The 13,227-nt window shown below is 39.0% G+C and overlaps 1 protein-coding gene across 1 annotated transcript in view; it reads right to left on the bottom strand.

Moving 5' to 3' along the window:
- LOC140657611 (von Willebrand factor D and EGF domain-containing protein-like) overlaps window positions 1-3,873 on the bottom strand; it is a 181,465-nt gene extending 177,592 nt beyond the window's left edge. The window contains exon 1 of the mRNA XM_072874891.1: window positions 3,777-3,873. Coding sequence (XP_072730992.1) covers window positions 3,777-3,873 — 97 coding nt within the window. The remainder of the gene's footprint in view (window positions 1-3,776) is intronic.
- Between the last annotated feature and the right edge of the window lie 9,354 nt (window positions 3,874-13,227).

Genomic DNA, 13,227 nt, shown 5'->3' with positions numbered 1-13,227 from the left:
CTGATTTGTCTTGACTACTTGCAGCTCCTATCGATTGCAAAGGAAGTTAGATGTATACAATACTTCTTTGGATTTGGCATTTGGAGACAAAATAACTTTGAGGAACTGGACCATTAAAGCAAACATTTTGGCCATGGATGTCCTATACTGTTATGAACAGTGTCTAATAAAATGATCCTCAATTTTAGTACAGCATAGAGTCATAGAATGCTGTTAAGGAGTTTAAACAACATACATATTTGACAGTTCAATGGGAAACAGGCAAATTATGGAGAGATGCAGTAGAAAGAGAGCCCTCTCACACCAAAAGTATTTTGTAAGCATGTATAACTTTGAAAACAACTATTAATTTTCATCAGAAGATTGGAAGGCAAATGTGTGAGCTAAAAATTATTTCCCTACCAAATTTCAGAGTCCTAAAATCCAGTAGTGACATACGGATGCTGCTCAGGAGAGTCACAAACACATTCATTATAAGGTGAAAGAGGTTCCCTCACCCCCAGACTGTAACAACAGCTGCCCAATTTTGCCTTCCTTATGAAAGAATTATTCCTGCAGTAAGGATAACCCTGTTGTCTTTCAGATAAAAAGGAGAGGAGCGAAAAAGTTATCAGCAAACAGAAATCATTGTACAACCCCTGCTACCAGCTTTGCTTTGATGGCACATAATCAGATAAGATCAGATTTCACTCTTACTTCAAACAATACAAACTGGATTAATTCCAGACAATGAGGCCAATGGGGTCACTTGATGTTGAGAAAAACTTAAATAAGAGGGACATAAAATATTAACCTGTAAACAGCTTTTGATAATTAAAAATAATATGGGGAGAGAAACATGCAGTAAAGGTTGTTCCTCTCCCTTTGGGAGTTGTTACTGCTTATTTGCCATGGCCAGGGAGTCTTGGTTTTACTTCTGTAGGAAAGCATTCAGCAGGGTATTTTCTGTTTGCATAGCGCTATAAATGTCTGTTGTGCTTTCCACAGAGCAAAGACACAGAGCCAGAACAGTCCCAGTGTAATTTCTGAAGTCACAGGAATGTCCCTGACCAAACCCACTCGTGCCCTGAGAGCTTCATCCCTGCAAGCTGTTTCCAGGCCAGATACCCTGGGGCTTCCCCAGGGGTGTTTGCACCCCTCCTGTGCTCAGGGACCCAGAGGGTGGCAGGAGCCCTGGAGCTCCAGGGGGTTGCTGAGGACCTGGGTGGCATGTTTGAGGTCTGACCAAGGGATGGGAGGGTTTATCATCTGCAGTAGGTACATGAAGCAAGTGGGAAAGCTCCTGAATAGTTTGAATTATTCCTTTTGAAATACTAATGGGAAAATGTTTTCTCAGCTCCGGTAGATTTTTTGCTTAAAGCATGGAAAGTCCATGGCACTCAGATTTTACAGCAGAAGCTCACAAGTGAGATCATGGGTTGCTTGTGGGTAGTACACAGAGCAGATCACATACTCTGACTTTCACTTCATTCTTCTAGTGAAAGCAAGACCAGGGTTTATAAAATTGCGAGACATACTGAATAATTTTTGCCATGTTAGACTATCCTCTTTTACTTTCTTAAATCAAATTAGATCATTCAGATCATTTGAGAATGCACCGTCTTTTTCAGCTAGCTGTAGGCACCTAGCCTTCCCCCGACACCGTCCTCTCTCTTCTCTTTATTCACTTCAGGATATGCTCGAATTTTTTCTTATGTATTTCAGTGTTGAGGAAAATCCACAGCAGTGAACTTGCAAATAACTAGTTGTATCTAATTTTACTATATATGTAACACCAGTGGATTTCGTGAGCTTCGAGGAAGGCTGGTGCCTTTGCAGGAAGCTCATATCCAAATTAAAAACTTTTTCAATTGTACGTTATGAAAAGGCTCCAGAGGGGACGGGGAGCAATTCCATGTTGATGGTGGTATTAGAAGCAACTATTTTTTTTAAGAGAAATACTTTTGTCTAAAAAACCTCTATAAAAAATCTATTGTCTTTTCCTTTTGATTGACTTATTTACAGAATTTCATCTGAGAAAAGTCTGACAAGCTCTGTGTTGTGTCCGCACTCCCACATCTATGATTCACTGAGTTGCTTTTGTCCCTGACACTTTACTTAATCTTCTACCAGAGAGCAGCTACGGACATTATTGGTAACCTTTTCATGTTTCTCAGTTACAGGAAATGATGTAAAAACCCCAAATAATGAGAATATCCTCCATCACTGGGAGCTTCGTTCCCTAAAATAAGGCTGCAGAAGATGACACAGTTCTTCCTTGGTCTTTAAAGGACTTTTTCATCTTCTCCTTCATAACGAGACATCTGCAAAAAGCTGTTTGGTCAGACATTCCTTATTCACAGTTAAATTCTTATGGGATTAGTAGGTTTGTTATACTCAGAGTAAAAAAGTAAACAGCATATGGCTCTGTTAATATCCTTATAATGTCACAACACAATCTGTCAGAATGTAAACTTTTTTGAGCAGTTTCATTTACTTCAAGTTCACACTATGAAAAAAAGAACCAACAAGTCTTATGAATCCTTCAGCATCACTAAAAGACAGCAAGCTATTTCTTAATTCTTGTTTTGTGTTCCCAGTTTAATAAGTATGTCTATACATATTACCTTCAGTAACAAAAATACGGTGGAAAATACAGTTACTTAGTTACTAGGAGTTAAAAGGTCATTTCCCCTTGATGAAAAGCTTGTTCTATCAGGTAAGTAACTGCTACACTCCATAAAACTGGCAACCCTTCAAAAGGTTTCAGAAATTAAAGGCATTGTTTGAAGATAAAGGCGATAAGGTCATTTGCCTTGTGTTTAGTCCTGCAAACCTTTCTGGGTGACCCTTTGATATTCAAATGAAGAGTGCTTCAAATTGTTTTATCTTCATAGAGCTAATGAGTGCTGGCTGACAATCACTTTTAAGACTAGTTGAAACTCTACTGGAATTAAATTTTGTAAAATATTGCAACGCATTTCCAGTAAGGGGAGAGTGCCTCCACAGGGTTGGCCAGAGCTGTATCCATAATCACTCACAGCACTACACTCTGGTCCTCCTGCTTTTCTCAGGTTTTTTTATTAACTCTGTTTTTACTAGTTGAATAATGTCTAACATGATTTTCAATGTATTCCTGCAGTAGATTAATAAAGCTGTATAAACAAGTTACATATGTAAAATCTATGTCCTCTTCGAACTCTATGCTACAGTGAAACAAGCCTTACATTTAATGTGTACAGTAGTAGAAAAATTACTCATGAACTTTTTATTGCCAGAGACTGTACAGCTGTGTGTTATTATATGTGTAATTAACTAATCTATAATGTTGCTCTGATATATGGTGTATATACTTCTTTCCTTAGAGGAATAGATTCTTATTTTAAAGCTTTTTCTTCTTTTATGGCTCATTTCATATATTCCATTTATGGGAAAATGTTATGAATATTCTTTAAATCACTTGATTTTTTTCTAGTAGGAAGTAAAAATCTTCACAGGTTTGTAATTTCTTTATTTAAAAAAAAAAAAGAAAAAAAAAGAAAGTGGAAGTCCTCTAATGGACAATAAACATTGTGTGCTGTAAGCACGCTTGATTATCACTTTGACCTTCTTCATTACCTTAGAAGTTGTTTATTTTAACCTTACTTCCATTCTATTTTGGAGACTCTAATAATAGCCCTCTATCACTCTAACCCACATTCAAAAGTAAATGTAAACAAGATCATCTCAGTTTAAAATACACATGAACTCTATCCCCCAAATGACTATCAAATAATTAAAAAGTACAAAATCCTTACCTAACGGAGCTGACTCAGTGCTAATGGCCAACAAGGGAATCCAACAGAGGTAGGCAACAAGTTGGAGATGCTGATGGAAAGGAAAGGGCTGCTGCATATTGTCCAAGATAGGCTTTATCCATGCATCTGCAGTTGCTTAGAAGTTAACTTTTGAAGTACTAAACTTTGCAGGAAAAGCCATCAGCCTGCCTGCCTGTTTCCATTTTTTTTTTTTTTTCTTCTTTCGTTCTTTTCAATCCACTCTCTTGGGGAGGGCTTAATGTGTCATTAATCCCAGAATTTCCAAGAGGGAAGCCCTCCAGCTATACACAAACTACACTCACCCACCCACACACACACAAACAGATCAGCGCAGAGCATGTGTCCCTGCAGCTGCCCTGGTTGCAGCTGCTCTGATTTACACACCCGGTAACGCACCGCACACACACGGAGGGTGAGAACAGCGTGTACCTTCAGTGTCGGTGGTAGGAGGTGAGCCTGGAGAAATTAGGGTTGTAAACCAAACGTGCCTGCTCGTGAGGATTTTAAAGCAGACAACACTAACTTCAGATTAATGCAGTCATATCTGACACTGTGTTTGTATGAGAGGGGTTTAAAAAATGCTAAAATACAAGCTTGCAAATAGTTTGGTTTTCGCTTCAGATTGCTGGAAGTTACCTTTATGCAAAATAGTTACGGAAGTGGTCTGTGGAGTGCAAAAAGCAATCCTTGGGTCGATGTATCATTGTTTGGTATTTTAGAGAATAGCCCTTTGCTGCTGAAATAAAGTGCAGAAGCATTTTCTCTGCCAACCCGTCCTAAAAAAGGAGACGTATGTTTCAGAAGGTCGGCTCACCAGCAGTAGTAACAGAAATAGAAAACAGAAGCAAACAGCAGTGAAAGAATTGAATCACTCATGTTGCTCAGTCATATTTTTCTAAAGTTTTGTCTCATTTCAAAGTGTCCTGCTGCTACCGCATGGGTCTTTTGTGCTACTTCTGGTTGGTGTGAACAATGTTTATTTTACGACAACGCATACTGCCAGCTTAATGCGCACTATGAAGAATTTGCTATTAAATCACATGCTATACTCTACTGATATTCACGGCATTTTATTTAGAAAATATTGTATCCTCACCCAATGTTCAGTGTTTTCCATACCTGCCAGCACTTCTTTTCTTTGACATGTCAAGTTTGATTATTTTGTGTCTGCTTGTTTAAGTGAGGATATTGTGAATTATCTGGTAACAGAGTAACACACAAGTCTGTAAACATTCCATGCAAATTACTGTGAGGATCATTTCATCTAAAAGCATCAACAAAGCCATTAAAAACATTTTGCAGTACAGCCGAGGAGTTTCAAATGTTGTTCATTTCGCTTAACTACATCTCTTGAGGAGTTTTACCACTGGATTCCTTGAAGGAAATATAGGTTATTTAAGAAGAAACTTCTGAAATTTTTTTCTTAATTTTAATTTTGGATTTCGATGTTGCAAAATTGCTGCTTTTAATAGTCCCATTGGATTGGCTATCTCATAGACCTCATTTGTAGCCCTTTGGGAGTCTTTGGGAGTCTTTGCATTGATTTTACTGGCCTTTAGATAATATTCCTTCAAGCTCATTAAGACTCCAAGCCCAATATTTCTCTTTTTTTTATTTTCCTAAGAGTTCCCCATCCATTTCTTGAGTACAAATGTATGACAAATGACAAAATTCCAGTTTATTTTAAACAGGACTCAATTTCTACCTTTACATGGCTTTCTCAGTTAATGCTTGAATTTATTTGTGGCAGTTCCTACGTACTGATGGGGGCCCAATCTTCTTTGACTCTAAGTTTTGTCCTAAAAGGCATGCTCTAATGTTTAACTTTTAACATGAAAAAGACTGAGACCTGTTATGGGTTGAGAGTTATCCTTGCCAAAATATTGGCAACCAAAAACAATTTACAAAAAAGCAACAGAGCTTTCCACAAACAATCCAGACTTTTTTGGTCTTTTGGATACAGAAAGCAAAAGCAACCAGGCAAAAAGCGTAAGTGGAAGGTATTCAGGACCTCCTACAACAGGAGAAAAGGAATAGTTTTGTAGACTTGTTTATCCTCTTACCTGTCGTCTCTCTAAGCAAGTTTTAATCAAAGGAAGCCTTTGAAGGTGGTTACTCCTGGTAAAGATGAAATGAAGCTTCCCATTGTCTCAGCCAAGGAGTTTCCCTGGGTTGGATATGGCTCCCTTCAATTTGGGAGGACAACCAGCTCCAGGTCAGGCAATGAGGTGTAAATATTCCCCATTCCCCATTCTCCCAGACCAAGACAAGACCTTACAGAAGTCAGAAAAATAGCGAACAACACCTCCCTCCCCCCAAACATCAATCTAAAAAATCATGGGAAACTAAAACCATGGAGAACCTGCATAAAAACATTGCAAAATACTCTCACAGTCTCCACACCATTAACCCCACTAAGAGAAGAAACTGAAACTTCCCAGAAAGCTGGTGTTGTCAAGTGTGGGTAGTGAAGACTTGAAACAATTATCTTCACCGTCTGTACAAAAAGACGACACAACACTGAAGGCCTGACACCAGTCCTTGTATTAAATTAATTTTCAATGGTAGGGGTGGATATGGGGAGTTAGCACAAGCCAAAAGTCACAGCTGGAAGCTGGCAGCAGCATTTCAGACTTGGCCAAAAATTGTTTGATGGATACGCATGTTAGGTATTCAGATGTCTTCAATTTATAAGAAAGAGACAGTGTTTGCCTGAAACATCCCACTCAGCAAGTTGGTGCTGTGATGGTGGGGAAGGGCCAGAGGACCTGTGCTGACTCGGAGTGGAGAGGACTGGGCAGCCCATGGAGAGGTAGCAGAGGTAGGAGGAAGGCTGTGGGAAGATTATTAAGGACAACAATTTTTGCCTTTTTCTTGAGATGCAGAACCAAACCTCAGGATAGAACTGAATGATAACATGATGATTAAAATGCAAATACCTTGAAGGCCTCCAAAGACATGACTTTTTGACACTTTATTCAAAGTATGAAATGCTCAGCCTCCTGAGTCAGTACAGGAGCTTTAAGAGCTGCATGCAGAAGTCCTGGGCAATAGTGAAGTTTTGAGGGATGAATCCCATCACTCAGGTATCTTCTGAAGGCCACGCGGAAGTGTCCGTCTACCTGGATCCCCCAGGAAGGAGAAGAGAGAGTAATACCATGTACCTCTTCTCAAAAATTGAGTGTGGCTAGCACTTTTCTTTTGCACTTGAGCCAGCAGACAGTTGTACAGTCCTTTTAAGCACTGACACACTCATTAGAAACTGATCTAAAAATGACAGTCCAGGTTTATTTCCTTCTGCTTCCTACGAGGAATGCCCTCACTATGAGGCTGTCCCCTGGGGTGGCTTTCTAAGCATAGAAAAGATTTGTTATTCACAGGTGACAAAGAGAGCATGTATCCACATGCTGTACACACACTTTCCTAGTAGGACAGCATCCTTCATAGGGTCTTCACAGAGTCTTCATTAAATACTATACATTTTTTTACAAGTCTGAATTTACACATTTATGCCTGCTAAACCCCTCCTCTGTGCATTTTTGTTTGCTTGTTTTATCGGATTGAAAATACTTGCCAAGTCCAGTGACAAGGAATAAACTCACTGTGCTCCCAGGGCAATCTCTTCTCTGTTGATATGGGCTACCTGTGGCCACTGACTCTTGCAATCCTTTCTGCGGCTTCCGAGCAAGTGGAAAGGTTGGCATAATGGATTTTAACTGAGGCCCAGCACTCTCCAGGAAGCACCCCGCCACCCCCCACCCAAGATTTTCCTAAAAGGATGAAAAGGGGTTCAGGCCTGGGATTTTCTCTCTCTGATGTTGGCTTCTATTTCTTTTAGTCATCTCTGTCCATATATTTTAGGGAAATGCCAAGCACACTTGTAACCAAGGTACAGTACTCACGCACCTCATTAGCCCAAACAACTACTTTTTATCTCACCACTCTTATTTCAAGACTGCGCAGGTGAGTGAAATTAAATGGAAAGAACTTCATCTCAGCTTACGCCTAGTTTGGGGAAATAAACAGAGGTCACACAGTGATTAGAGCTTGTGTTTTCCTCTGTTTTGTGTTCTAGTGTATACAACACAGCATTTCTAGTTCTTCAGAAAATAATACGAGAAGTACTACATGTAATTTACAGGACCAAGCTCTTCATTTAAGTGAGGACTAGTTGTGATTTTTAGCATAATAATTCATTATACAAAAGCATATCCCCCTTTGCACAGCTCTGGGAGTATAGAGAGTGATTTGTACATTCGATCATTTGGTGTGTTTATCTTTCAGCTTCTAATTCCCTTGTGGGAGAACTCTGATGGCTTTCAGTGCATCACTCCTCATTAGCCAGTGGGCCCGACTATGGGAGTTCAAACTCTAAAGCAGAGATAAAATGAAGAAACCTATTCGTTATCTCCAGGTTTTTAAGGGTATACAGAGCATGAGTGCTGGGGCTCGGAGACAGCATAAATGAACCCATTAGAGGAATTAAATCAGTTCCTTCTAACTACGCTGCCCCTTGGCATGGATCAAAGTTGGATGTGATCCCTGACCTGACATGGTGCACCCACAGCTCTGGGTGTGCAGGGGGATGAACCTCTGTTTTTCTTTCTTCTCTGTTTTGCCTCCTGTGTTGCCCCAACCATCTGAACTTTAGCTGGGCGCAGCATGCCCTTATTAAATTTGCAGCGTGCACCATCAGCGCCCTTCTCAGATGGACACCTCTGCCAGGGCATGTGAGCTATACATGAGCCAAGCACCCTGTGAACTCGTGTGTGCTAGCACATGGTCATGACCGAGGCGTGCATTCTTCATACAAGTTCCTTACTTTACTGGAAAACACCAAATTAAGACACTAAACTGTCTGTGCCCTAAGACATTTCTAAGAGAATAGTTGTTGTTGCTCAGCAGCTCAAAACCAAACCCGACTTTTCTATGTGAAGAGATTGACAATTAGCAAATACTAATAAAAAGAGGACACCCGTGTTCAAACTGTGCATATTGGAACTGGCTGGGGATTTCCTATCAGAATCCATTTTCAGAAAAGTATATGATTTCCACAAAATCAGTAGGAAGGAGATAAATGTTTTAGAATTCTTTTTTGTTCTTAGATCAGCTCAGTATTTCTTTGATTTTTTGTGAGCTGCTCTGGCACCTGAATCGGTCATGGTCCTGTCTTCCACAAGGAACTGCTTCAGCTTCTGCGAACATCATTTATTGTGCAACTTAGGTGAAATGGATTACTTGATTAAAAAAACCCCTGCATTTTGATTGTTCTTCTGCAAAATTCATATTAGTACATATGGAAGTATCACCATACTCTCATGGAGTGGAAATTCTCAAAACACTCTTACTTGGTGGATTAGTCCAATAACACAGGATATAGTAGGGAAAAGGAATTGGACCTTTTCTGAAAATCTTCTTTGCCTGTTCTCCCTAAGTCTTGAGTTATCTTGACTGGACAGTAAAAAGAAAGAATAAGAAAAATGGCCACTCATAGCCTTGATTATGGACAGATAACACCAATACAAAAATCACTATTACTCAGAAAAATTGCAGACTGAATTTTCTCATTGAGTGAACTTTCCATTTAGGAAACAGTTTCCTTTGAAATGACAGCAGAAAGGCATTTCACAGGAGTTTTTCATCAGTATTAGCAGTGGAGAGGCATGAAGCGGAAAGGTGTTGCTCCTACCTTGAACCATTTCATTCAGCCTTTTTCTGGAACTGTTCTTTTTGAAGAAATCAAAATCATACAGGGCAACCAGTGCAGTGCCAATCCCCCCCCAGATCTTCCAGCCAGGAGTAATAATGAGAATCAGAGCAGAACCACCAGGTTTAATAACAAAAGGTGGGAATTTGGCTTGGGTTAAAAACAGCATAAAACTGGCAGTAAAGCTGACTAACCATATAGCTATCATCTCTTCTTTCATCCTTCTTTTCCATCTTGGCCGTTACAATTTGATCTTGTAAGAGAGTCTATGTAAGCAGATGTTGTGTTCAAAGAAAGCTCGATTACTACAAGTGGCCTTGGCAGGGCTCCTCTCGAGTGGGCCTAATGGTTGCTTCTACCTCTTCAACACAGATGCTGCCTCTTCAAGGCTTTTAGACTGCTGAAAGAGTAAGGGATGCTAGGAGTAAATAAAAAATAATCATAGCTGTACCAAAAATACGATATAAATGGTATCAAAATGTAAAATATGGCTAACTAGTGGATGAATGAAAATAAGTGGCAGAGAAATGGGAGTATTACAGCATAGATAACTCCCGTAATTTGATTCAATTGCCTTTATACATTCATTCAAGAAAGAAAAATATTGCAAATATTATTTATTTTCAGAGATGATCGGTTAATCTAAGTATTAATGGGGATATTCATCACTATCAGATTAACTCTAAAGATTAGCTTTAAGAGACAGGCATCCCAGCAGATTTAATAAGGGCCGTTAGATTCATCCATAGGATGCTCCCCATAGTATATAGTTTTAGCATCTCTGAGAAATCCCCTGGAGAAACCTCACTGCATCACTGTAGAGGAAACCATGGCATATCAGCCTACTTTTAAAAGTCCCCCTCTTCTTTCTGCCATCAGTATCATACACAAATATTAAACATTTGCAATGGAACAAAGAAGAAGTTTATTTCAAGCTCCCAGTAACATATGTTTCACTCTATAACCTTATCACAGAGTAGGTTGCTTTGGAAAAGACAGAGATTTATTCTGAAACATTTTTCTTTCATCTCTTTATAGTCCTGTTGATGATTTTAAATGTTTGTGCTATTGGTACTTACATACAGTAAATGATAAATGATATATTATGACAACAACTCCATGAAGCTGAATTGCTTTTTTTAGTGAATTTAGTGAATTTACTGCCTTGAAAGGTAACAGATTGATAGTACCAGTGAATTAAATCCTCTCTTTATCCCTACAACAAGTATAATATGGACATTGCAAATATTTTCCAGACCTATAAATCAGCCATGGCACCTCAACTATCATCCACAGGGACCTGCTGCTCCTTGCTTTTCTCTTTTGCTTTTTTCCTAAAACTTCTTCCTCTAGGGATTTTACAGAACATGTCAATTTCAAAACCAAAAGGGCAGTGGGACATCTCCTGAGCTTCTCTTTTCTGTATTAAACAATAATTATCAACTTTTTATATTAGAAAAGGTATGTGGCGAATATCACGTGTTGGTGGCTAGTGGTGCCTTGGAAGGTGGAACAGGAGCTGCTGAAATACAGGTCATAGACAGTGTACTTCCAGCCATCGATGGGAGACTCTCCCTCACCTTTTACAGAAACTGTTTTTTTCAAATTCTCAGCTTTTTTACTGCTAATGTTGACATAAACCTCTAAATGGCCACCAGCTTTAGCCCACCTTGAAAATAACTGAAACTAGAGAAATGTTGGAAATACAGGGCTGGATTATCTCAGCTATATTTACTCCATTGCTCTCAGTGGAGTTACTCTGATTTATACACATCATCCCACAGGAAAAGCAAGTTTCCAACAGGGCTCAGAAAGACCTCATGGGAGCTAAGGGCCAATTTATAGCCAGCCCAATAATTTATTTTCCACAAGGCTTCCTCTGTTCAGTATTCTCACCCAGACATTTTGCAAATTCCAGGTTGTCATCTTTTAAGACAGGTAAAAATCAATTCATTACTGAATTTTTCTGAAGAATATTGTGTGGAGGGAAAAGCAGGTGTTAAATAAAAACAGAGGCACTCTAAACACATTATTTCTGCTCTTATAAATAACAGTTGTCTCATAAATTCATCTCTTGTGAAGAGATCTCATCTAATTTGCCTACCTTTGAAAACCTAGTAATATAAAATTAATAGAATAATATTTATTGTTATAGACCAGTAACATTTTAGAGGGAATGAAGGTTCTAGAATAGGTTTTATTTTGTACAGATTTTTTTCTCTAAGGTAAGCATTCATTCAAAATGTCACATAAATTGGAATCGCAACTCTACTTTGCAAACCTCTTTGGCTTTCTAGGCAGTAGATAATGGGCTGCTCTTAAATAGCTGTGTTGCTGTCTCACACTGTACATAGACCTCTCACAGGCTATTTTTTTAATGCTTCCTTTCTTTTGGCCCAACTTTTCTGTTGTCATCCATTTCTACAAGCGTGGACATTTTTATGACTTCATTTTGGATTAGCTGTTCTTAGCCACTTTTTTAAGGGACACTTCACCTTGAGTACAACACCTCTTGGCTTCTAATATTCATAAAATTCAGATCTTGCCTACAGTCTGTTATTCCCGTTGTTTCCTCTTACAGTTGCTTTTTTATCCTTTCAGTTTTACTGGCGACACAAGACTTGCTATTAACCACCCAACAATTCCTCAACCACTGCGTCTGAAGGTTCATGAAAACAGTACAAATGCAGCAGAGAAAATATTTCATTTTCCAGTTTTATTTTTTATCTTGGCTCAAACTGATGCAATGCAGGTGCTTGAAGTTAGTAGTCTATCACAACAAATCTCAGACAAGAATTATGGTACCTTTTTATATAAAACCAAGAAAAACATTTTTGCTTTATTAGGGACTTTAATCACATTTACCTGTTTGGATTTTAGAGCATCAATGTCATGTGATAGGTTTTACAGAGCTGACTGCCTATTAATTGAATACTCTAATTCAGCCTCCAATTCTACCTTTTAATGGTTGAAAGCCCATTAAAGCAGCTATTTCTCTAATAGCTGTGTAGAAAAGGTGATGTTTGTTGTTGTTGCATCCTGACTGATTCTTCTCCTCATCCTCTAGCTGAGCAGTCTGATGGGGTGCCCAGGCCCTTTCGGTTTGAGTTCGGTGTTAGAGCAGTGCAAAGCACTTTTTCAGAAGTATGAAAATAAGACAGACTTGCTCTGTGAACTTTATCCACAATATATCACTCCTCTAACTGTTTCCTGTTAGCACATAACATTAGTCTAATATTATTTATTAGCCTAAAATAAATAGGCTAAGAGGTCTGCACATCTCTTTTCAGCATTCAAAATTATCAAAATTTGGGCCAAACCTTTTGCCTACCCAGCTGGGCAGACTGGATGAAGCTAAATAAGTGCTCAGAAAATTGCACAGGAGGGAGGAAAGCTTTTTTTCCCCAGTATGCATGGAGCTTTATAAAACTCTGGACCAAGTTGAAGCAGACTGGGTTACAGGACACTTTTCCTCTTCAGCTATAAAAAAGAAGCAGGCGTTTGCACCTGCCAAATTTGCTTTTGACTTCCATGCTGTGAACCTGTAATCACTGCAGGTAATGGCGTCTCGCTGAAGAGTTAACTCAATAAGTAGCATTAGGGGACACGGAGCTTATGATTCATTTTGTTACAGCATTTTGTTATACACTTAGTAGGACTGACTAAATATCAATGGCTAAATTATGACTAAACACCACTGGCTAAGTTATCAAGGTAGCTGAT

This window comes from Ciconia boyciana, chromosome 10 (assembly GCF_034638445.1).
Source record: "Ciconia boyciana chromosome 10, ASM3463844v1, whole genome shotgun sequence".
Lineage (NCBI taxonomy): Eukaryota > Metazoa > Chordata > Aves > Ciconiiformes > Ciconiidae > Ciconia > Ciconia boyciana.
This window is presented reverse-complemented; position numbering and strand designations above follow the sequence as displayed.